Source organism: Gastrolobium bilobum, unplaced genomic scaffold, assembly GCF_033153095.1.
Source record: "Gastrolobium bilobum isolate Gb01-03AN ecotype WA unplaced genomic scaffold, APGP_CSIRO_Gbil_v1 utg19602, whole genome shotgun sequence".
Taxonomy (NCBI): domain Eukaryota; kingdom Viridiplantae; phylum Streptophyta; class Magnoliopsida; order Fabales; family Fabaceae; genus Gastrolobium; species Gastrolobium bilobum.
Genome location: NW_026899845.1, coordinates 47,530 through 73,987, shown reverse-complemented (window position 1 = coordinate 73,987; position 26,458 = coordinate 47,530). Strand labels below are relative to the sequence as shown.

General features: G+C 36.4%; 1 protein-coding gene across 1 annotated transcript; it reads right to left on the bottom strand.

The window, feature by feature from the left end:
• Positions 1-1,461: 1,461 nt before the first annotated feature.
• Positions 1,462-6,135, bottom strand: LOC133293923 (probable protein phosphatase 2C 52). Its single transcript, XM_061492544.1, has 5 exons — positions 4,403-6,135; positions 3,951-4,295; positions 3,760-3,877; positions 3,444-3,667; positions 1,462-2,053 (listed from the first exon to the last, which is right to left on the bottom strand). The coding sequence occupies exons 1-5, from the start codon at positions 4,661-4,663 to the stop codon at positions 1,574-1,576; spliced, it is 1,428 nt and encodes a 475-aa protein (XP_061348528.1). The 5' UTR covers positions 4,664-6,135; the 3' UTR covers positions 1,462-1,573.
• Positions 6,136-26,458: the final 20,323 nt, after the last annotated feature.

The window sequence follows — 26,458 nt, the reverse complement described above, 5'->3', positions numbered from 1 at the left end:
GACACCTCATCTGAGAGCCATTAGATCAAAAAAGATCAATGGCTCTGATTTGTAAGAATGTGACACCATTGATCTTTTTTGATCTAATGACTCTCAGGTAAAGTGTCAAATTTTAAATTTGACACTGGTGTCAAAGAATCCTACCTCATATATATATGCGGATGAAAGATAAAATGTAAGCAACCTATTCAGGAACAAATTACTAAAAAATATGTTCATGAACATCTTTTTCCCACATGGAAAAGTGTAAATATACATCATTGGAGTTGCTAGTCCACATCACAAATCATAGCAGAACCTGAATGCGGTGACTTGAAAATCAAGAACGCGCTCATGTTGTCGCTCTGGCTGTCGGAATTGATGCTAGTCCAATTGCTTTCATAATAAGCTTGCAGATTTTTAAATATAAAAATTAGATTAAACACTCAAATTTTAATTTTAAAAATATATAAAAAAATTACTTTGATTTTTTAGGATTACACACGTTAGGTTATAAATAAGATTAATATATTCACTTTAATTTATAGTTCAGAATGAAATGTTTACATTTTAAAATACTAATATATCTAGAGGTAGGATATTCTTACTATCAATTTTTTCTACTACCACTTCACTATCACTTTAATCACCATTGGTCAAAAGTTATTTTTTTTTCTTTCTCTTCATTCAACTTTTTCTCTAATCCAATGGTGATTAGAGTGGTAGTGAAGTGGTAGTAAAAAAAATGAGTGGTAAGAATATCTTACTTCATATATCTATTGTTAAATTTGAAGAACAAAAGTTAAAAACTTTATCCTAAAATATTATATAAGTAACAGTTGCTTATACGTTACTCTCTTCCACTGAGGACCTATCAACATTGGGCATGGTTCAGTGTATGAAGCTTTCAATCATACATCACTAAAGTTACCTCAATAATTAATTAACAATAATAAGTATATTCTAACATTAGCCGGCAACATCAAATTTTATATATGGAGGACTTTGAATTGGGTTAAGAATGATACCATTTTAAATTTGCTCTAGTGATGAGGAATTTGAATAATTTATAGGAAAAAGTTCACCAATGTTCCTGTGGATTTGCTTTAGAATCATCTTTGTCTCTGTGATTTTTTTCTATCACATATGCCCCTGTACTTTGTAAAAAATAAAAAACTACAAGAGCATATGTGATAAAAACATACCCTTTTGCAATACACAGGAGCATATGTGATAGAAAAAAATCACAATGACATAAGTGTTCTAAAACAAACCACAAAAATATTGGTGAACTTTTCCCTAATTTATATTAAGTCATGTATTCAATTCTCACAATTGTATCCAAAGAATGAAGGATACCATTTTCAACTATGATTTGCTGGAATATCTTGGACATAGAGCAAGAATATCTCAGTGCCTGTTAAAAAATGAACGTCATCATGCTGAAACCAATTACGTTTTGTGAACTTAATAAATCTTAGTTTTCTACAAGTAATTAGCCAACCAAAGAGCATCAGAATGATACCACATAACAGAAAAAAATTCTTTTTGAATTCATTGTGTTGTCCCCAGCTATTACAATAAACATTTCCCATTAAACCAACAAATTCAAGATTTTTGGCCTTTCCTCAGAAAATCTAGGAAGTTGGACGAGTGAGTTTACACGGGTGACACCCTCCAAACCTGACCAGTTTTGATCATCAGCTGATGATGTTCCATCTTCAACTTCAACACATCGTGCTCCATCATTCTCATTTTCTTCTGAGGATCTCACAGTAAAGTTCCTTTGCAATGATGGCTCAGACTTTTGTCCATCATCAGATTCCATTGGATTACCCGAATGGTTGCTCTGGATGGTTGCAGAAGAAAAGCCTTGTTCATCATAATCAGATTCTGAGTCCATTTTCCCATCCAAAAATAAGCACACCACAGCACAGTCATCCATTTTTGAAGTGGGGTATTTGAGTTTCCACTCCCGAGCAGCAGAATCCACCAGAATCCTTGCTGCCGATGATCGTGTTGGTGCTGATGATACTATCTCAACCACCTCCTCATTGCTTAAAACATCCCAAACCTGCACAAAACACCAAGAGAATCAGTTACCCTTCAGGGGAAGACGGAAGCTTTCGCATCTAACATTGAAGTTTAGAAAGGTGGTTTGTTTTGTATCAACAGAAGTAGCATATTCTATCCTCCATAAGCTATGTGCAAATTCATTTTATGTCCTGCTCAGTTAGAAAAGATAGACACGGGGGAAGCTTGGCAATCAATTATATGGTGCTCTAACAATCTCATCCGGTAATGCAATATACACAATTTTATCCAGTGGGGGATGAAGTATCATTCTATAGTTGGTGTGAGGAACTCTTTTTTAGGATAAAACCATGCAGTTGTTTCAAAATCCACATACATAGGCAATGCATATTGTATACTCACCAAAATTGGCTAGGCAAAAGGAAAATATCTTGCCATATCTTGCCACATTGCAAAATGTCCACTTTTCTTATATTTGTATGCTACGTAAAGTGCCACTTGCTGAAAGTCTAAAGATCTTACTGACTATTTGCTTTTCTAGATTACAAGGAACAGCATTATTATGTAGAGAAAAATTTTCTCCATAGGTTTCAAGCAGAGTTACTTGACAACTCTCATGCCTTCCACACAGACCTAAACCTGACAGAATTATGTAGTATGAAAAGTATTATAAAAAAACGTTGGTGATGCCTGAACCAAGTTGATTTTCATGTGCCATCCATATGAGTGAAGCTCCTAAGACTCCACTCAGTCATATTCAAGCACAACAAAAAATAAAAACCAAACAAGAATAAATAAATAAGTAAAAGGCCAGAATGAGTGCACTTTTGGCGAAATAAATAAACAAAAGCACAGGAAGAGAATTAAGACCAGAAAATTACAATCATTTAGCGAACTTTGGCTAGTTATTTGTTTCTTTGTATGGAAGAAAGTTTATCGCTTCAAAGATACATCTGTCTAAATTTTATATCTTGATTGCCAAGTGCAAGCTAATTCCAGCTGTGATGCTTCTGATTGACAAACAGCCAGACAAGTTATTATTAATTCTGTCAAGATTGTTAAAAACTCTTCTACCGCATCCAAAAACTAAAAATTCTACTCAATGGTTGGTTTCTAGAAGTCACTACTCAGTTTCCTTCCTATCACCATATGGTTAATGCTATCCCATAATTCATTACTAATCTAAATATTGGTGTATACTAATCACATTTTCTTCTTTCACTATCACAGCATGACCTGGTATGATGATTTCTTCATGGCAGTCACAACTCCCTACTAACCAACAGAAACTAACTTCAGAATTGCAGATCATGTATGTTGAAAATTCCTAGTCACACAAGGATAAGAAGTAACAAAACAATTTCCGAATAACAAAGCAAAATTAAACAAACAAACAAATAAAGAAATAGATATGAGATTGAAAATATTACCCCATCTGAGGCAAGAACAATGAATTGATCTCTGTCTGTAAGCAGCCGGTGAGAAAATTCAGGTATAGAAATCACACCATACTCCTTCAAACAGAAATCTCCAAATGCTCTAGCCATTGCTAATCCTGGTGCATCATCAAAAGGCAACCATACCCTAGGCACTTCCGGCTCATCTTGCAAAGCAAATACCCTACCCTTGCACCGCTTAATTCTTTCTGCTTCCCCTATAAGGATTTCCAGCCAGATTGGAACTAAGTTAACATCAACAGAAAAACAAATATTCAACAGAGAGAATAAATGATGGTATATGACACACTTGGCAAATCAGGCTTCAAATCAACAGTCAACTGAATTGCCACCATGGAATTATTGCTGTCCTTGGATCCCATGATTGCTCGAGAATCCCCAATATAGCTCATGAACAGATTTGATCCCTGGTACGATAAGAAATTAAGAAAACCGTAAAATAATGAGAAATAAAAACATAGATGCCACTCTTTCTGCTACCTGCTTAACTATAGTCACAGCTGTGCTCCCACTACAGAAGCAATCCAGATTTGGATGAGACCTGAGCTCTTTGTCCATGGCCTTGTATGCCTTCATGAAAGCTTCTCTCCATGTAGAGTTCAGCTTATCCTCAGTAGAGCAATCCTTCTCTGAGTCTCTGCTATCAGGTTTTATGTTCCCTTTGAAGCAAGCTTTACCTGACCCATTTCGCTTTGATTCACAAGAATGCAAAAATGAAAGCAGTTTTACTGGCAAGGCATCCCTCACTTTGCGTGCAACAAGATGACCTTGTGGACCATGGCCATCAAAGACGCCGCAAAAGATCATATCTTCAGACATGAAATCCTGCACAAATACAGATTCAAACTAGGCTGTCAATGTCTAAAATTAACCAAGTCTCTCTTCAATCACTGGGAGTCATGTATCATCCCTGATAAAATGAACATACTTACTTCCCACACAATCATGGCATCCTGATTAATGCCCTTGCGGCCCTGCTGCGTAAATATGCAAGAAGCTCGGCTCTTTCCATTAGTGAAAATTCTGCTAGGTAAGGATGGTAAATGGTGTAGAGAAATAACATGATCAGAGAATGTTCTCCTTGCTCTCTTTTGCCCACAGAATCCAACTTCTAAGCAAGATGGAGAAACCATGTCTCCATTGCTCCTACTGCTACAAGTACTCCTACTGCTTGTGGAGACACAACAACCCATTTGCTCAACTCCAGAACGCAGACATCTGATGGAAATAAGGTCAAGTTGCTTCTTTTTTCACTTTAGATCTCACATCAATTGCTGAGAATGCAAGTCTGGTCAACTGCGCAAACAATTATAACTCCAAATATTCTCTCAGGTCAAAATATAAGCACCACTTTACACCTCACTGTAGAAAAATGAGCTCTTTCCTCTATATTCAGATGCAAAAATCAGCCAGAAGCTATTTGAATGGATAATGAAACCAGCTGAACAGAAGAAGACATGTGACTGTAATAGTTAATATATGGTCTAGAAAAATGAAGCCATTGCAACATGTGAAAATATACGAAAAATAAAAAGTAAACTAAGATCAACAAAACAAGTTACATGAATTAAAAAAGCAAAAAACCAACATGTGAACAAGGAGTAGAATATACTAAACATCTGTCGGGTCATTGACAGGATCAAAATGGAGACTTTCAAATAAATTAATCCAGAAACTACGCATTGAAAACCAAACCAAAAAACAAGAACACAGAAGCAGAACACTGGGGCCTATTTGATTGTGTTTTGATTTTTTTGTTCTTAAAACTGTTTTATAAAATAGTTATGGAAACAAGTGTTTTCTATTTATTTATTTATTTATTTGAAAGTAAAAAACCAAAACAGAAAACAAAAACAACTCAAACAGACATGTTCTTTAAATATGATTTTAAAAACAAAAGAACAATTTCAGTTTTTTAATATATTTATTACAAAACAGTCACTAACAAACGGGTTTTTTGTTTTTTTTTTCTGAAAATCAAAAAACTGTTTTTCATAATAGATTTCAAACAAGTCCTAGCCCTAAGAGACTCTGTCCCATTTTCATTTCTCAAACGGGTTAAGACCCAAAATATAGATCGTGACGCAGATCAAACAAATATCAAGGCCACAAATCTCCAATTGCACGCCAAACCACACTACTGACATGTCGAATTCAAGCTTCCTGCAACAGCATCCGAAGAGCTTCTCTCTCTAGCCTTCACTCTCTCTCTTAAATTCAAAACAACCCCAATTTCTTTTCTTTTACAAAAAAAATGAGAGAAAAGTAAAAAAGACAAGTAGTATAAGGAGAAAAGAGGAAGAACATTATTAAAAACAACAAAGCCTTTTTGGCCAAAAACATCAAAAGCATCAGAAAGAACATCTAGTCTAAGGTAGAAAAGTAAGAAAAGTACAATTAATAAACTTGAACTCACAAATCTGAAAATGAACAAAAGCATTCAGTTACAAAATATAATTTTCCATGCCCTTTTCCTCGTTTACCACTGCAACCACGTAGAGAAAAATTTGGTAAACGGACAATTCAGAGAGAGAGAGAGAGAGAGGAAGAGAGAAAGAAATGGTATAAAGCAAGAAATTCAGTACAAACTACAGAAAAGTCTGTTTCCCACTACACATAAATACGAAAAGAGATAAAGTGAAAAACCCCAAAAGCAGAAAAAGGCGAAAGAGAGTTTGATCTTGTCAACAAAGAATCCAAGATAGACCAAAAATGCGCATAGGGGATTAAGTAAACGTTACGTAATTATCATAACCCAAAAAAAAGATGGAAAAAAAAAACGAAAACAGCTATTATAAAATAACACATGACCAAATAAATTGTCCCCATGAAAATGAGAGTCAAACCAACCAAAAACAAACAACATAGGCACATAGCAGAAGAGATCAGAGAACTGTGTGCAGGCCAAGCCAAAAATTGAAACCAAAAACAAACAACATAGTAGTGGAATGAGATGAAGTGTAAAACTGAACCTACTTACTTAAACAAGTAGATACATTCACAACACAATGAGTCAGAGTAAGTAACAAAACTGAAAACAATATAACCAACAAAATAAAAAAAAACAAAATAAAAACAAACTTTAATGACCTAGGTTCTTGCTCAGCCATAAAACAAAACCTAAAACCAAAGCTGCAAAAACCCAGAAAAACAAAATTATCAGAAACCAGAGAAACTGAGCATTCAATGATGCAGATCCTCCTTTGCTAATTGTCCAAAGCAAGCAAGCAAGCAAACTCATACCCAGTAAGTTTTGAATGAAGATAGTTGCAAAGTGCAACCAAACATGGACAATCAAAGAAGAAAAAGGACAACTATGATACCTCAAAAGTGGGGAAATGGTAGAAGTAAGAGATTCATCACCTTCATAAGAATGCAGAAAACTAATGCTGGGGATCAGAGAAGAGAAGAGAAGAGAAAAGTGAGAAAGAGAGAGGAAGAAGAGAAAGGGAGTGAAATAAAAAGAGCGTTCGAGTATTAATAAGGAAAGGTGGTGCATTCATTGCAAAAGCAGAGTAGACAGAGCAAAGTAAAGGTAGTGAAGAAGTCAAAAAGAGCAAAGTAAGCTTTTTAAACTGTGAAAAATTTAAAAATAAAAAATAAAAAATATTTTAATTTTGAAAATATTCAGATTAAAGTAAATGGAATTAATTATTAGCGAAAAGTGTATGTCATTTTAAACGATGTAAAATTGTGTCATCATAAGAGAGATAAAAAGATAGATAAAAGAGGAGAGAGAGTTAACAAAAAAAATAAAATTGTGGCCTCTATATGAAAGAGAAAAGAAATAAGTTGTGTCATTTAAAAAGATAAACATTTTCTCTAATTATTATTGTATCACATATATAAGAAACTGGAGAGTTCTATTTATATTAAATACGAATACATATTAAAAGAGAAATCATATTCTTATATTAATAAGATTTATCTCTTATGTTACATTTACATAAAAAGATATATTTATCTTCCTTTCTTTCTTTCTTTTTTAAAAAATTGGTGCAACTTACTTAATTTGTCTCATAATATAAGATAAATTTTCTCGTAAAGAAGTAAAACACATATTAAAAATAGGAAAAATAATTTCATAAAATTTCTTAAAACATTAAAAATTATATTAAAATATAATCTTAATATTATAAATTTTTATCATTTAACTATTTTCTAACTTTTAATATTTTAATAAAATAGTAATAAAATATATTATTACCATGACTTTATTTTTTTATAACAAGTTTTTATTTTTTATTTGAAAGATATTTAATTATTTAGATAAGATTAAATTTTGGATAACGCTATTATTACCATGACTTTAATTCATATTTATGTAAATTATTTTAAATGGTAATTATTTTAAGTATCTTTAATTGAAATTGAACAAAAGCCTTGGAATATAATTAATTAGCATTTAATTTAATAAAATTATTTAGAGATATATATATCATGTAGCTGGACAATTTTAATTTTTTCTGCAAATACAAATTTAGAAGAGAGAAAAAGTAAAAGTAAGAAAAAGAATAAAAAATTAGTGGACCCCAATTAATATTGTGTCCGCAAGAAAAATAATTTTTTTTCTATTATTTGATAAATATATATCCCAATTATTTAATGCAGATTTATTTGACCTAAATATAAAGAATATGAATAAACAATTAAAAATAATATAAATTTATCTTTAGATTTAAGTATGATTTTATCGTATCCAAAATTAATTTTTAATAAAATATATATCTATAATTACTACTTTTCTTGGATTTCTCACTTTAAATCTGACAGAAAAGTCGTAACTTTGAAATTACAGGTTATATTTATATTTTTTTTACAAATTATATTATATACTAAGAATATTGTATATTACTTAATTATGTACTATTTAATAATAATATATCCTATTTAAGCATGTATTATTTGGATTACATAATGTAGTTTATAAAATTTTATAAATAAAAAATTTGTAAATATAATATACCTTTTGAAATTATGGGTTTACTATTTTTTCAAGTAATAGGAAATAATTTTATTTTTTACACATACATAAACATGTGTTAGAGCTATTTTTTTTTTCTCTTCTCTTTATATAGATCCACATAAGTCTCATACACTTTTATGTATACATGAGAGATACTTTTATTGAAAATCATTTTCTGCATGCATCTGCGGCAGAAAGCTTTTTGCACTTACTCTTACTTCGATTTTTTTGATATTTTCTTTTTAGAAAATTAATTAGTGGATCTCATTTTTTGTATCTGAGATAGACATTACTTTTCAGCTGTTGCTACAAAAAAATTATGTCCTAATTTTATTTTTTATAACATGAAAGATATTAACCCCTGAAATTATACTTATATATTAATAGAAAGACCTAAATATTGATAAATTTTATCCTTGTGTAATCTATACTATTTTCAATTATTCATGCAATTTTTTTTTTTTTTCTAAAAGTGTTTTGTTTGATCATGGTGGAGCAAAAGTTGATGTTGGATTTTGGGTGATGAAATATACGGAGAAGACGACAGCAAGTAGTAGTAGATTACTATACATGATGGGGTGGCAGCAGAGCCAAAAGGGACAAGTGTATGTACACAGTAATAATAAAAAGGTCAAGATTTCAAATCCGTACATGTGAGGAAAATTTTTCATTTTTACAAAGGATTTCTTAATTAGAAGTGATTTGGGTTGGACCATGCATCCAGATATAAGAGACCATTTATATCAGTCCATAACATGTTTATTACTTATTTAAAAAATCAAAATAAAGTTTACCAAAAGAAAAAATCAAAATCAAAATAAATATAAATATAAAAAGGAAAAGATTATAAATAAATTATGGGAAAAGTGTTTATTCTTCTAAATGACACAACTTATATCCTTTCACTCATTGTTGTTAAAATCTCGATTTATCACTACGATTTTACGTTTTTACGATTTTTTTTCATCAAAACGATTTTACTAATATTTCAAATGCTTTTACGCTTTTACGTTTTTACGATTTTTCACGATTTTTTTACATTACGATTTTACATTTTACGATTTTTTAATTCCCTGTTAAGATATTCAAGTGTGATGAGTCCCACATTGGTTGGTAATGAGCTAAGTGAAGAGTATATAAGTGAAAGGACCCATGAACCCAATGCCTTAAGGTTTTGGGTTGAGACATGGTGTCGGATCCACTTGCTACGGTTGGTGTAGCCTTAGCTCATTGGTGGTGGCCCTCCGCCACGGGCTTCCCCTGGACCCGCTTGACATTGGAGTTTGAGGGAACGAATTTCCCAACAGTGGTATCAGAGCTGGATTGAGCTCGAGCTAGCCTAGTGATTGGCTAGGAGGCGGGTCGAGTACTTTGCGCTTCGGGTACTCGGTTGAGGAGGAGCATACCAATGGTGGGTTTCACTTGAGGGGGAGATTGTTGAGATATTCAAGTGTGATGAGTCCCACATTGGTTGGTAATGAGCTAAGTGAAGAGTATATAAGTGAAAGGACCCATGAACCCAATGCCTTAAGGTTTTGGGTTGAGACATGGTGTCGGATCCACTTGCTATGGTTGGTGTAACCTTAGCTCATTAGTGGTGGCCCCCGCCACGGGCTTTCCCTGGACCCGCTTGACATTGGAGTTTGAGGGAAATTTCCCTTCTGATTTTACTTAAGATCTCGATTTTAACATTGTTTTCACTCTCACAAAGAGGTGGGACCCACACCTTTATTTTTTTTGTCAACTCTCTCTTCTCCTTTATCTATCTCTTTCTCTCTCTTAAAATGACACACATTTTACCCATAAATTATTAAGGCCGAGCCCCAAACTAAACCATTGCACTGCACAAGTGAAACCCCAGCAATCTTAACAAAATCTCCCCAATGAGGCCTATAAGACAATGTGAGCTAGGTTGGCCAGAAAATCTGCAACCCTATTGCCTTCACTCAATAAGTGGTTACAAGAACCCCTGAAGCATTATTGTGAAATCATTAATAGCCCTAACAATGGCAATACAACAAGGATGGGTCTCACGCACCCATTCCATAAAGATGTTGTTAAGGAGTTAGACTCCAACAAAAAGCTAAGCAAAATTAATTGGAAATGTATCCTAACAAAAAATATGATATGATCATATAAAAAGATCACAATCATATAAAGATTATTTAACAATTATGATTTTATAAATATTTATTTTAATATTTTTTTTCTCCCTCGTCCTTTATTACGTACGTTCCCAAGCTAGCTTTGCAAAGAGAAAAGCACTGCTCAATGTTAAGAGTACAGTGGCTGAGACACGGTTTTGCACATAACCAAACCCCCATGACCCCATAGATTTGTCTCTGAAACACAACTACACACACCCAAGGGACCACCAAACTGGACCCATCGACATTAAAGATTAAAACTTTAAAGATAAGTCTAAAAATAATAAAATTGTAAATATTTCTGGCGCTCCTTTTATTTGGTCTTACTTTAAAAAAATGTTAATGTAATTATCTGAAAACATTGAATTCACCTTTACAAGAATTATTTCATTAGGATTCGAACTCTCATTTTTACCTCCTCAATCCATCCTTTGCGAATACTTTTCAAAAGAATTTTATATGTTTATATGTTAGTTAAGCAACTGGGAAAAAAAAAACATACTTCAAAGGAAATTCATTGTGGCATAGGTTTACAACTATTTAATACAAAAAGCGGTAAAATAGCGTTTCTTCTATTTCTTGAGGGACTTGGAGATGTGCCAATTCAAATCGACATAATATGATAAGAATTTGAAATCGGGTTTAAAATTTTAACACAAACATGATTTATTTATTTTGCGGGATGATATAACACGAATAATTTCCAAATTCATAATGTATTTTGCAAGTTGACATAACACAAATAACCTCCAAATTCATAATGTATTTTGCGGATTAAGCAATATGACATGACACGAATAATCTGTTAATTACAAATTGAATTTCTTATTATGCGGGTTAACATTTCACATGTGTATCTTTATAATTCTTTTCTTTAAAAATCAATGCTTTTATATTTGGTTTTTTTAGCTTTAATCCATGGTAGAGATTTGGTTGTATTTTCTTGAGTTGTAACAAAAAGGCTAATCCCTTATGATTAGGTTTTCTCCTTGATTTTTTATTTCAATTTTTGTATAGTTTTTCGTTGTATTACAAAATTGTAATAAAAGAAGATCAAGAAGATGCAAAAAGAAGCGTGTTTGTCACTGTTTTGGGTATGTTTGCGATCATCCGGTACCCAATCTGAGAAACCAACCATATGGGGTGAAAGAGGACGAAAAATCGAACAAGAAGACGACTGGATCCGGCTGGGAAGAGCCTCCACGCACCGTCACGCGCCGCCACAAGTGGCTGCGCGTGGTCGCCACGCGCCGGTGAAGAAGCAGCGTATGAGAGCGCGTGTGAATTCTGATGAGGATGATTCTAGCGGCCATGGCTTCATCTCTTCACGGCAGTCCTTACCTTGAAGTTTCGTTCTGAGATGAGTTCGGGTGATGGCGCAGTGGACGTGATGGCTAGCGTTCCTGAAAGTTGACTTATGATTTCTTGCCAAAATTTGATATTTTGGGCCTTTGGGCCCATGGTTACCATAAAGGGGCTTGAAACATAACCTATGGACTGCAAGGATAAAGGAAATGAACTGAAGAAATTATTTTTGTTTCCTATTTTGTAATTTTTTTTTTCTCTAGGGAACCATGGATTAAAGTTTTATTTATAATTGCTTTATTTTTATGAATGGATGAATTATATGATGGATAACATGCTTGATGAGATAACATGCCATATAGAATAGGTGGTGTCATATTGTTGCATAACTTGTTAAATTACATGAGCATGATGACTGTTATGTTTGTACGACTAGATTAATAGTCATTATGGTAATTAATTCATATTTCAAATTTTAAATGTAATTGTTATTACTTAGGACGAATTAATGGTCATTATGACGATTAATTCTAATTTTTGGAATATGTGTATAACGAATTTAATAATTTAATAATCGTTATGGAAATTATTCTGATTTCAAATTATCCTCATAAATGATAATTATTATGATATCTGAAATCTAGATTAATAATTAAATCAGTTATTTGGATGATTTAAATCTAGAAAAATAATTTTGAAATATGTGCATAACGAATTTAATAATTTAATAATCGTTATGAAAATTATTTTGATTTCAAATTATCCTTATAAATGATAATTTTTATGATTGCTGAAATCTAGATTAATAATGAAATTCGTTATTTGGATGATTTAAATCTGGAAAAATAATTAAGAAAATTTCCTCATAGAATAGTTTATTTTGCGAGTAATTTGTGGGTCTTCTAAAATGATCATGTGTTAAACACACGCTACATACCACAATCATGTATCATGATTGTGTGAAGCATACACTGCCTATCATGACCAGGTTTTAGGATCTTAATGATTTCAAAATTCAAATAAGCTAAGTGATGCACGTTCATCGGCGCTCTTGCTTAAATAGTTTTTGAAATTAAACAAATGTTATTCTCAATTAAACAATTCTTGGAAATTGAAAAAATTGCTTATGTTTAATAAAAGTAGTTTTAAATTAAGAAATTAATTTAACCTTCAAAGTACATTATAGGACCATTAATAAAATAATCATGCAAAGACCCATCGGATAAGCATGATTGGATTTTATTAGATTGGACCTAAATAATTATGGGAGGAGATTTAAATTAAGAAATTAATTTAACCTCCAGGCGCAATGTGGGCCTATCAATAAAATAATCACGTGAGGCCCGACCGGATAAGCATGATTGAATTTTATTGGGCCTTAATAATTTTAAAATTTTAATATAGTATTGTATGGCCCATCGTCAGCAATACTAAGTTATTAAAGATAATTTTGAAAATAAACAATAAATTTGGTAGAGATTATGAAAATTCTCAAATAAAAATATTGAATGGGTGAAGGTTTTAAATTTATTTAATTTTAAAACCTGCGGGCTCCATTTGTGGGTCCATTAATAAAATGGTCATGTGAAGTCCCGACGGATAAGTATGACTGAATTTTATTTGATTGGACCTTAATAATTTCAAAATTTTAGTAAGATATTGTACGACCTGTCGTCGACAATATTTGGATACTAAAGATAATTTTGAAATTAAATAATGGCTAATTACTTTCAAGTTTGGAAAAGTTATTAACCTCCCGACGAGGCTCTGATAATGGCATCGAAGTCCCAAATAACAATTTTAGTTTTTACTAGTGACTTGCCCGATGTAAGCCTTGTAAAGATAGACTGAAGTATTGTTAACAATAAATAAGAGTAGTTATAAGAATCTACTTGCACTTCGTTTGTTTATTGAATTATTTGTTTGTAATTGTGTGCTTTATATGTTTTTCAGAAAATATCTTAGAAATAATTTTAAGTCAAAAACCTCTAGATGGTATCAACTATGTGAAAAATAAATTTTGATATTGTTCTAAAACATGAAAGCTAAAATTTGTCATGACAATACGAGGGCCATAGCAACCTGCAGAGGATGTGTCTAAAGAAACAAAGATGCTATACTCAGATTGGAAAAGGACAAACATGGTAGTTCACTATTGTGTTCTTCTCAGTCTTTCCAAACACTTGCATAAGCAAATACACATGGTTAAAAGTGGAGTATAGATGCTTCAGACTCTTAATGACATGTTTGATAACAAGAATCAAAATAACTTGCATAAGCTCTGCTAGACAAAATGCATTCAGCGCAGGTTTTACTAAAAGTATTGTTAAATCCAAGGAAAAACCCATGGGTGATAACAAGAACAAAATAACTTGGCACCGACGAGTCGCTAGTGGCAAAGCTTTCCGGCTACAAATTTTAGAATTTCACACAACGAAGCAAAATCCAGATGTAAAGTCACTCCAAATCTTGCAGAGAAGAAAGGAAAAAACCTTGGATAAAGCAAATGAAAAGAAAGAAAACAAAGAAATGAAAATGAGGGAATTTGAGAATGGAAAAGAAGAAGAAGTTGGATTTGGCTTTTGAATGAGAATTGAGAGTTGAGAAGGTTATAAGTAAAAAAGAGGAAAGGAAGTAGGAGAACCTCCCTCTAGAATGGACTTAAGACTTTGAATTGAGAGTGTTGGTGCTGACCAAAGTATGATTTGAATTTGTATAAAAGATTCATTATACAAATGTAATAACAATTACATTTAAAATTTGAAATATGAATTAATTTCCATAATGACAATTAATCTAGTCGTACAAACATAACAGTCATCATGCTCATGTAATTTAACAAGTTATGCAACAATATGGCACCACCTATTATATATGGCATGTTATCGCATAGAGCATGTTATCAATCATATAATTCATCCATTCATCTAAATAAAGCAATTAATTATAATAACAACTTTAATCCATGGTTTCCTAAAAACAAATTACAGAATAAACAAATAGGAAACTTTGCGGTTGATTTGCTCCTTCATTATAGTCCATAGGATCTGTTTCAAGCCACTTTATGGTTACTATGGGCCCAAAGGCCCAAAATAGCAAATTTTGGTGAGAAACCCTAAGTCAACTTTCAGGAACCCTAGCCGTCACGTCCACTACACTGTCACCCGAACTCATCTCAGCACGAAACTCCAGGGGAAGGACCGCCTTGAAGAGACGAAGTCGCCGCCATCGGAACCACTGCAATCAGAGCTGCCACGCACCTCCACGCGTCGGTTTTGTACCAGCGAATAAGGCCCACGCGCAGCCACTTTAGGCACGCGTGAGGGCGCGTCCGGCCTCCTTTCGCTGTGCTCCGACCACCGTTATACTCGTGCTTCTGTCCCCTTTCACACTATGTGGTTGGTTTTTGAGATCGGCCATCGGAAGGTCACAAACATGTCAAAACAGTGACGAACGCGCTTATTTTTGCATCTTCTTGATCTTCTTTTATTACAATTTTGTAATACAAATAAAAAAATGTACAAAAATTGAAATAAAAAAAATCAAGGAGGAAACCTTATCATATAAGATTAGCCTCCTTGTTACTACCCAAGAAAATACAACGAAATTTCTACAATGGATTAAAGCTAAAACAATATAAAGAATGTTTTTAATGAAAAGAATTATAATGATATTCATGCAAATATTTAATAACAAATATAAAACCCTAGGTTCCATATTTCATGAAGCAAAACTAATTACATGAATAGTGAAAACTAGATTCACATATCAATGTACAACCAATGCTCTGATACTAATTGTAGGAACTATTGGATTTATGCGGAAGCGATTTAGGACCTAGTACATTGGTATGTGTTTTGTCCTTGGGATAGAGATGTCCAGCCCAGTAGGCTAGTATGTTTCTCTTGGATCTAGTGCCCTCTCCAAGGTATCCATGAATGAGATACCCTTGAGTCAAGCAGATCACTGTGCACAGAATACTGTAACAGCGTTAGCCAATGGGGTGTGTGTGTGCGCACAGTGACAGCATAACAGTAAGAGAGAGAGAGAGAGCGTAACGTACCTTTAAGGTTTACCTTGTATATATAGAGGTTACCTGTGGGTAGCGTGGATGGGCCTTTGGTGCCTCTGGTGAGGGCCCAGGCCTGCTTGCTATGCTGTCGTATTAGGATTAGTATCCTTGATGGATATCTTTCCCTTGTTAATATCAATCTGTATCTTAGATTGCCTCTTGTTGGGCTTACCACTTAATGAGCCCATTATATGGGTCCATAACAGTTGCCCCTCGGCCCAGCTACCTGGGCGTCTGGGTAGTCGGGGTGAACTCATGTGTGCCTCTCTTCAGGTTTTTTCCCCTGAATGTGTTCACGTTTTTGCAAACTTTGCATGCTCCACTTATTTTGGAATTTTTTCCACCCGGGGTGTCCCTTGCCCCTATATGTCGACGGGTTGAGCATCAACCCGGTGAGATATTTTACGTACCCCACCTTCTGGGCCGGATATAATCTCCAGTTGTCGGGTTCCTACGATCGTGTTGTCTCTTAACGTCAGCATTTATGTTTATTTCGAGTTCTTGGCTTATGTCATGTTCGTCGCCATTTTCCCTTGTTGCACTCCTTTGTTGGTTTAGCATCAACCGTGTTCCTACTCTGAGTTAGGAATACGCTTAAGTTATTCAAATCCCACTGGCGGGTTGCCCTGAAGCGTTATACCGTGACTCGGATTATGTCTTTATGCCTATTTATTGGGTCGACAGGTTGTGTATGAACCCGTCGACGCCTTCATGTAGTAACCAGGTAGAAGATGCGCTTTAGTAGTCGTGAGTCGACTATTGAGTTGCCCCAAGCGTCAGCGTTTAACCCGGTTAACAGCTGCATGCATATATGTCTTTTCTTATCTGATGGTTTTTGAATTGTACTCATTGCATCCTGCCACAGGGTACAACCCACGTGCTTTAGCGTGCTGCAGCCGTTCTTATGCCGGCGTTGCATTTCATGCGCATTTATTGTAGCATCATTTCAGTTGTCTAATCATTGATTTTTGGGGTAAATTGGCAGTAATGCCTTTTCCCCTTGGCTTTCTCCGTGTTGTGGTTTCCGCGCATGATAGTTGTGATTTCCACCCACGATTGTGGCAGTTATGATTCGGGGAGCGAAAAGACCTAAATAGCCTAGACCTTTGCTGTTCGTAGCCCCGCTGGTCACTAGTCATGGCTATATAAGCCTTCGTTTCCCCTTACATTTGTTCGTTTATATTCTGAGCATTGTGCATCAACTTCATTTCGTTTGCACCTCAGCATTTCAGTCTCAGTTCTTCATCTTCCTTTCAGCAGGTATGTCACACATTTTTGCTTTTTTGTTGCTTCCGTTTCATGGTTCTGCATTTGAACATTTGTTTGCCAGTATTCTTTTGTGAATTTGAAATTGCATATTTTTCTTCGTCGATTTTCTGGTGTTTTTTCTAGTGTTTTTCCAGAATTCACGAAAAACTTCCATAGCTTGCATTTCTCAGAACTTGTGTTCCATCTTGCTGTTTTGGTGATTATCACCTTGTCCTCCTCCTTATCCTCCCTTTGCTATTTGATATTTTAGCCTTTTTCAGTTTCTTGACCGAATGAGGGAGAAAAACTCTCCTTCTTCAGCTCTGTGTTTTAAAGGAAAGAGGGAGGAGGATCTTGATTTTTTGAAAAAGATTCCTCCTGGTGCTCGTTTCTGGCTTTGGGGGATTCCCAAGACTGAAGAGGAAGAGCGAGAAGCTATGCTGCGAGGTTGCCGTGGTGGTAACTCTCGGAGTGTGTCTGGGATATCGAGTAGAGGGTTGGGGCGTCGAGGTAGAGGCTTGTCTCGCCGGGTTAGGGATCATCATACCGAAAATAAGCGTGCATCACACTCATTTCCCCAACCTGGAGCTAAGCCTTCTAGCCAACCTATCATTCATCCGAGATCTTTGTCTCATACCCAAGCTTCACCGCCTTGTTCTATCTTAAGGAGGGTCCATTGTTTCTCTTGTGTTTTATTGAGTTCAAAGCTTGTCGAGCAAGGTTGTGACTCTTTGGCCGAGTCTACGTTGGCTACTTGCTGGCATGGAGATAAATCTATTTGTGCGTCAGGAGGAGAAGATGATCATATTACAATTTTTGATATGTTATCATCATTATCATCTAGTGATTCTTCTGATAGCCTTTATGACTCAGGTATTCGGACTCTTTCCTGATTCCTGTCTTTCCTTGTTTTTAGGTTTTATGGCATCCCCTCCTCCAGAGGTAGTAGAGGAGTCGAGTTCCACCAAGTCGTGTCCCCCACATCCCTCGCCCTCTTTAATAGCCAAGTTTCCCTGGGTTACTCATGAAGTTTTGAGTACTATTTCGGAGATGGGTTCGGACGACGTTGCGGCCCTTTCGATGGGGGGTAAGAGAATTTCAACATAGTCCCTCCTCAAAAAGATGAACCCGTCTGCTCTAGTGGGAGGTCAGGAAAGCCCCATTTCTTTTTCTTTTTTCGAGATGTCGTGATGCAACTCGTCGTCTGCTTCCCCTTGACGGATTTTCAGATTGATCTTCTGAATCACCTTCAAATAGCTCTCACACAGCTTCACCCCAATGGTTGGGGTTTTATGAAAGCCTTTGAGCGCTTATGCTTATATCTTGCTATTCCTGCTTCTGTATGTGTATTCTTTTTCTTTTTTCAAGTGCTAACCCCTCGGACTGTTCGGGAACCGGCCGACCGAAAAAGGTGGGTTACCATTCGAGGTATCCCCAAGCGTAAACTTTTTCAGGTCTATACTGATTCTTTTAAAAACTTTAAAGACAAGTTCTTTAAAGTTTCTGTCCATCCCGACAAGAGTGTTTGGTTTGTTGACACCTCTCATGTCGAGGATGGTGAGGGAAAATCCCTTTGCACTGGTCTTCTAACCATTATCAACTTCCCTCATCTAGTTACCGTTTCCAAGTTACCGAGTTGGGTTCGTTTGATATTGACAGTGCCATTGCTATTGGCACGTACCTTCTGTCGCATAAGCATGCTAGTGTCGCCTCCCTTCTGTTCAAGTCCCAGGAGGAACTTGATGCTGAATTAAGTATGGATTATTTCCTGCAACCCTATGTCTGCATATTGGTCGTGTTGCCTTTGATACTAATTTCTTATTATTTCTCTTTTGCAATACCCGACATGGATAACCAACAAAATGATCCTCCTAGTTGGTTGGTCGCACTGAACCAAACCAAGGCTGGTTCCACCGGGTTGACGAAGAAGAGGAAGACAACTGAGTTGTCCCAAGGCAATCTTGGTAAGACCAAGGATTCGTCAACGGGTGCTCAGGCAGCGGTCAGTGCCAAAGAGAGAGTCAAATGCTGCTGATGTTCCTGCTTCCCCTGGCGCCCATCAAACCCTAAAAGCCCCTCCTCCTCCAACACCTGAACTTGTTAAGCATATGGTATGGCAAGGCAAAACAAATAGTACTCTCCGGGATGCAATTTGCGCCCCCGAGTCGTTCTACCACTCATCCGCTCTTACCACGGCCCAAGTTAGGGAAGTGGAGGAATTGGAGCTTTATTGTTTGAAGATGGCCGAGTTGGCCAGACCCTTGCTCATTCTTAAGCAAAAGTATCTGCGTTCATTAAGTGAAGCATCCGCATCCCGGGAGGAGAAGGCTAAGACATATGTTGAGCTGCTGAAGGTGAAGGATGATTTGTCCGCTTTAAAAAAGGACTATGATGACACCACCACCAAGCTGACCCAGATTAAGGCTGAATACGGGAAGTTTCGAGATGAAAAGGTTGTTGAGGCCGTAAGAATGCATGACTTCCGGAGGATGTACGAAGAAATGGAGGATAAGCTGAAGGAAGCTGAGCGTGCTGCTCAACTTTACCAAGGTGAACTTGAGAAATCGGTCACCGGGTCCTTCTATAATGCCTTGAATCAACTCCAAGTACTGAATCCGAAAGTTCCTTTGAATCTGGTCAGCTTGAATGCTCGTGCTTATGTTAGCAATGGCCAAATCATTTCTCCAGCTGCCGCCTCTCCTTCCCGTGTATCGGCTACCGAATCCGAGAAAGGTGCTGCCGCAGAGGATGGTGACGAAGCAATTAACTAGCTCGGAAAGGAAGTCGAGGCGGCCAATCCATCCGGCAAGGAGGTTTCAGTATCGGAAGATCCTCCTACTAGCCAGACAACATGAAGGGCCGAAATGCCGGTTGGACTTGTAATTTCTTGGGGTCTTTGGGCCCCTTTTGGGTTGATTCCGAATATTACCGGTTTTATTCTGGTTTTTAGTTTTGCTTTCTAAACATTTTATTTTCCTTCCATATCTTGCTTTATGATATGTCGTTTTGCATTTCTTATTTCCGAGTTCACCATAGATGCATTTATCTAGGTATTCGTGTCTTCATAACTTGGTATTTCGTTGTCGAACCGCATTTGCTTTTGTCAAAAAGCGAGCTCATATTTGCATCATCTAAGTGTATAACTTAGTCTTTTTGGCGTATACGTTAACCCTTGTCCGAGTTTCCCCTCGGTGTACTACACGAGTCTCATAACCCGGTTAGCTTTTCTTTCAAAACCCGGTTTTTGCACGTTATGTAAGAAATCCTATCTAAGTTGAACTCCGAGTTTACAGGATTCAATTTCGACTTTAATACATGTATCAAACCCGCACATTTTACGAGTTTTATACTTGTTTTAATTGGGTATCTTTCGTCGCTTATTGGCGTAAGCTTTCAATCCAACTTAGTTTTCTAAACCCGTGCATCATACGAGTTCTTTATTTATGACATGGCCGAGGTCGAAGCATTGTACGGATTCCGCTTTATGTCATTTTCAATGACGCATGTTTGTTTAACTTACTCGTTCTGGTAAGCCTGTATAAATAATGGATCTCGTCTTTGTTGACTTAACCATTTAATTGAATTTGAACTTCATAATTCAATTTTATCTAAGGTAAAAACAATAATGCCATCTGTCCCTTTTGGTATCGTGACCAAAATGGGAACATTTTGACCTGATCAGAGTCATTACGACAAATTGTATTTGTACCTCAGATTTTATATTGATACATCAAAAATAGACAAGGATAGATCTTTAAAAAGAAAAATTCCTCATTTATTGATATCAAATTGCAAACTACATGAATTTGCCGGCATATTCGGCTTTAATTAAATTTCTAATAGAGGAAAATATAATTGAATAGTACTGCAAATGGGTGAAGGTGGATCCCAGATAGCTGTAATATATCTTCAGCTTATCCGCATTACAGGTTCTCTTGATTCCTTTGCCTTATATTGTTTCTAGGATGTAAGCTCATTTCCCGAGCTTCTCTTTAACCCTATATGGGCCTTCCCAACTTGCAGCAAGCTTTCCATCTCTGGCATTTTTATTGCCAATATCTGCTCTCCTGAGTACCAAGTCATTTTTCTCAAAGATTCTTGTTCTCACTTTCTTATTGTACTTTGTAGCTGTTTGTTGTTTAGTCATCATATTCCGGTAGTGAGCTGTAACCCTAGCTTCGTCCACAAGATCTAACTCTTCAGTAGGCATTTTACTGTTTTGTTGTTCGCCTTGTTCAAGACTATTCAGTCTTCTCCAATAGGGTTCTTCAACCTCCACTGGAATCATGGCTTCACATCCATACGTTAGTCTGTAAGGGGTTTCCCTTGTTACAGTTTGGGTACTTGTTCTGCAACTGCAAAGGACAAAGTACAACTGTTGAACCCAGTTTTGTTCAGCATCAAACATCCGCTTTTTGAGACCGTTCACAATCACTTTGTTGGTTGCTTCGGCTTGCCCATTCGACTGTGGGTGTTCCACAGATGCGAAGCGATGTGTGACTTGCAGGTCTTTCATTAGCTACTGGAATTTCTTATCAGCAAACTGTGTTCCATTATCAGTGACCACCTCGGCTGGGATTCTGAATCTACAAACAATGTTCCGTTCAAAGAACCTTTGTACTCTAGCCGAGGTGATTGTGGTGACTGGTTCTGCTTCTATCCACTTTGTGAAATAATCCACGGCCACGATCAGCCACTTAAGTTGCCCCTCAACAACTTTGAAGGGTCCCAGTAAATCCGTTCCCCATTTGAAGAAGGGCCATTGTAATGCCCGACCACTTCAAGAATCAATGACTATCCCCATATACTAACACGAGACTTTTCAGTGTGCTTTTACCTCACTCGCACACTTCCAGGAAAACTTCCCAGGAGGTCACTCATCCCAGAATTGCTCCAAGTCAAGCACGCTTAACTGTGGAGTTCTTCCGATCTGGGCTACCGAAAAGCAGATGCATCTTGTTAATATAGGTAGTACCAATTAATTCTTATAAGTTACCCCAAATTGTGCAGTCTCATACCTGCACAGTCTTTGGAATCCCTCTCTTTCGGGTGTCGATTCGATTCATTCATGCATGTAACTGATAACACATATTTTGTTACACTTATTTATTACTCTTGGTTGGTATTTTTAGGTTTTATTTGAATTAAATAAAGGTCTTTTGGTTCAAATCAGAATTCTAGATTTTAATTGGGTTTAATTGATTTTCGTCATAATTTTCCAGATTTACATTACTTTTGTATTTTGACCATATCTCACTCTACAAATGTCCGATTAACTCCGTTCTTATTTCTTTTTGCAGCTAACAGCAAGGGCTACAATTTCTATTTCAGCTACTGAAGCCTAATTCAGACAGAAAGATGGTCGAAACCTGAGCCCAAGATGGACGTGTTTGCTGGAAATTTATTTTTACGTTTGAACTTAAGTTATAATTTTGAACCCAATGTACATGAGGCCCAGAGCCAATATTTTTGTTTTGTTTCCTTTTATTTTGGGTTGGATTTGTAGAGTCAGAAGCCCAGCTTGATTAGGGGTTAAAAGGGTGAGAGTAGGGACCTTGTGAATCATCTTTCTTTCGTTTGAATTTGAATTTTACAGTTTTGAAATTAATAGAATTGTTGTCTTTTCTCTCTCCTCTTTTCTTTAATCAACCCAAGGGTTGAGGATTCCATGGTTGAATCCTGAGGACCTACGCCTCATTTTGAACCAAATTCGTTTCTTTTTCCAACTCGGTTTGGCATCGCGGGATTGTGGATGTTCAATTTGAGATACGCGATTGCGTTCTTAGGAAAGAGATTAATCATTAGATTTAATGGTTAGGTTGATTAACCCAATGAACTCAAGTAGAACGGGTTGATACTCCGCGATTGCGCGAGTAGACGCGCCGTATTCGACCAAACGCTAAGCGATCGCTTAGAGAGGGTTCTCAATTGGAAATAAGGATTCTGATTCAATTGAGATCAATCACGATTTGGTAATTATTTGTCCAATGATGGATATCTTTGGAATCCTAATTCTTGGGTTGATTGCTTTTTATTTGATTACTTTTTATTTTATTTTATTTCCGTTTAAATTTACAATCATATTAAACCCCCCATTTTAGTTTCTGTTTTTCTTTAGTTTCCGTTTCTCCTTATTTTCTCTTTTCATTTAGTTTCCATTTTCATTTGGTTTCCATTTTATTTTTATTTTTATTTTTATTTTTATAACTGAGCAATTAAGATCCTCGCAAACTCCTTGAGAGACGAATTAGGTTGACGCTTTACTACAAATTTTTAATAAACCTAATTTAATTAATTTGCGCGAGTTCGACCGCTCGGGTCAAATTTTCAGCTCGTGTCAAATTTATTAAATTAGGTTTATTAAAAATTTGTAGTAAAGCGTCAACCTAAGTCGTCTCTCAAGGAGTTTGCAAGGATCTTAATCGCTCAGTTATAAAAATAAAAATAAAAATAAAAATAAAATGGAAACCAAATGAAAATGGAAACTAAATGAAAAGAGAAAATAAAGAGAAACAGAAACTAAAGAAAAACGGAAACTAAAATGGGGGGTTAATATAATTGTAAATTTAAACGGAAATAAAAAAAATAAAAAGTAATCAAATTAAAAGCAATCAACCCAATAATTAGGATTCCAAGGATATCCATCATTGGACAAATAATTACCAAATCGTGATTGATATCAATTGAATCAGAATCCTTATATCCAATTGAGAACCCTCTCTAAGCGATCGCTTAGCGTTTGGTCGAATACGGCGCGTCTACTCGCGCAATCGCGGAGTATCAACCCGTTCGACTTGAGTTTATTGGGTTAATCAACCTAACCATTAAATCTAATGATTAATCCCTTTCCTAAGAACGCAATCGCGTATCTCAGATTGAACATCCACAATCGCGCGATGCCAAACCGAGTTGGAAAAAGAAATGAATTTGGTTCAAAATGAGGCGCAAGTCCTCAGGATTCAACCATGGAATCCTCAACCCTTGGGTTGATTAAAGAAAAGAGGAGAGAGAAAAGACAAAAATTCTATTAATTTCAAAACTGTAAAATTCAAATTCAAACGAAAGAAAGATGATTCACAAGGTCCCTACTCTCGCCCTTTTAACCCCTAATTAAGTTGGGCTTCAGACTCTACAAATCCAACCCAAAATAAAAGGAAACAAAACAGAAATATTGGCTCTGGGCCTCATGTACATTGGGTTCAAAATTATAACTTAAGTTCAAACGTAAAAATAAATTTCCAGCAAACACGTCCATCTTGGGCTCAGGTTTCGACCATATTTCTGTCTGAGTTGGGCTTCAGTAGCTGAAATTTAAATTGTAGCCCTTGCTGTTAGCTGCAAAAAGAAATAAGAACGGAGTTAATCGGACATGTGTAGAGTGAGATATGGTCAAAATACGAAAGTAGTGTAAATCTGGAAAATTATGACGAAAATCAATTAAACCCAATTAAAATCTAGAATTCTGATTTGACCCAAAAGACCTTTATTTAATTCAAATAAAACCTAAAAATACCAACCAAGAGTAATAAATAAGTGTAACAAAATATGTGTTATCAGTAACCCCGCACTAGAAGCCTGTCAGGAGCCGCTCCTTGTCCGTGCCGCTTTGCACCGGCGATCACTCCCCGCCCTCGTCAGCGCTCGGGAGATGCCTTTCAGATCTTCAGGTGGTGAAAGGATTAACTTGGCATGCTTCTGGCAGCTGTCACATTTCTTGACGTGTTCGTTAGAGTTTGCCCCCATTGTCAGCCAGTAATAACCAGCTCTAAGGGCCTTTCTAGACAAGGCTTTGCCTCCCATGTGATGGCCGTTGATTCCTTCATGGATCTCGGCGAGGACATATTCTATCCCTTCCGAGCTTAAACATTTTAGCATGGGGTTGTGCAAACCCTTTCTAAATAGCTGATCATGCACGATTGTGTATTGTGCTGCATCTCGGACCAGCTTTCTAGCGTCCAAATGATCTTCTGGCAATATTCCTTTTTCCAGGTAATCAACCACGGGTTTCCTCCAGTCATGTGCCGAGGTTATCACAATCACACAACTCGGCATTGTTACGCTTTGTTGTACTACGGTTCTATGGTTACCTGGGCTTTTGGTGCTTGCTAACTTTGACAAGATATCGGGCAGAGTCGGCCATCATCAAAGTCGGCCATCATTTCCTGCACTCTACTCAGGTACTTCATTAGCAAAGGACCTTTAGCCTGGTATTTTCCTTCTATCTGCGAAGTTACCAGCTGTGAGTCACTGAAGATTTGAACCTTTCTAACTCCATGTTCTTTAGCCTGCACCAACCCGGCTATTAGAGCTTCATATTCGGCTTGATTATTTGAAGTTGGGAATCCCAAGTTTAAGGAGTATTCAATTGTTACTCCTTCTGGGCTTTCTTGTATGATTCCCGCTCCACTTCCTTTATTGTTGGAGGATCCATCCATGTAGACCTTCCATGCATCCCCGGATTCCTCATGTTCCGGGTTTACTGGCGTCAGCTCCATCATGAAGTCGGCCAGAGCTTGTGACTTGATGGCTTTCCGACTTTCGTATGCTATGTCGTATTCACTAAGCTCAATTGCCCAGTTAGTCATTCTTCCTCCCAGGTCCAGCTTATGTAACACCTGCCGTATAGGCTGATTGGTCCTGAAAATTATTTGATGCCCCTGAAAATATGGGCGCAGCCTCCTGGCCATGACCAGCAAAGCAAAAGCCACATTTTCTAGCTTTTGATATTGGACCTCTGCGCCTTGTAAAGCTCTACTGACAAAATAAATTGGCTCTTGGCCTCCGTTAGTTTCTTTGATCAGAACAACACTTATTGCCTCCTCCCCCACAGCCAGATACAGGATTAGAATGTCTCATGGGTCTGGCTTTGAGAGCACTGGTGGAGTTGCTAGGCATTTCTTGACTTTCTCGAACGCGGTTTGGCACGCCGGGTTCCATCCTTCAATTGCTTCTTTCTTTAATAGTTTAAAGAATGGGAGGGCATTTTCAGCAGACTTAGGCAGGAACCGGGTTAGCGCAGCTAATCGACTGGTTAACTCCTGAACTTCCTTTTTGTTTTGGGGTGCTTTCATATCAAGTACTGCCTTGCATTTGTCAGGGTTCGCTTCAATTCCTCTATGGGTTAGCATGAAATCCAAAAATTTCCCAACTGGCACTCCAAATGCGCATTTTACCGGGTTGAGGCGGATACAATACTTCTTGAGCTTTTGAAATGTTTGTTCGAGATCCTGGACATGATTCGTCATATCAA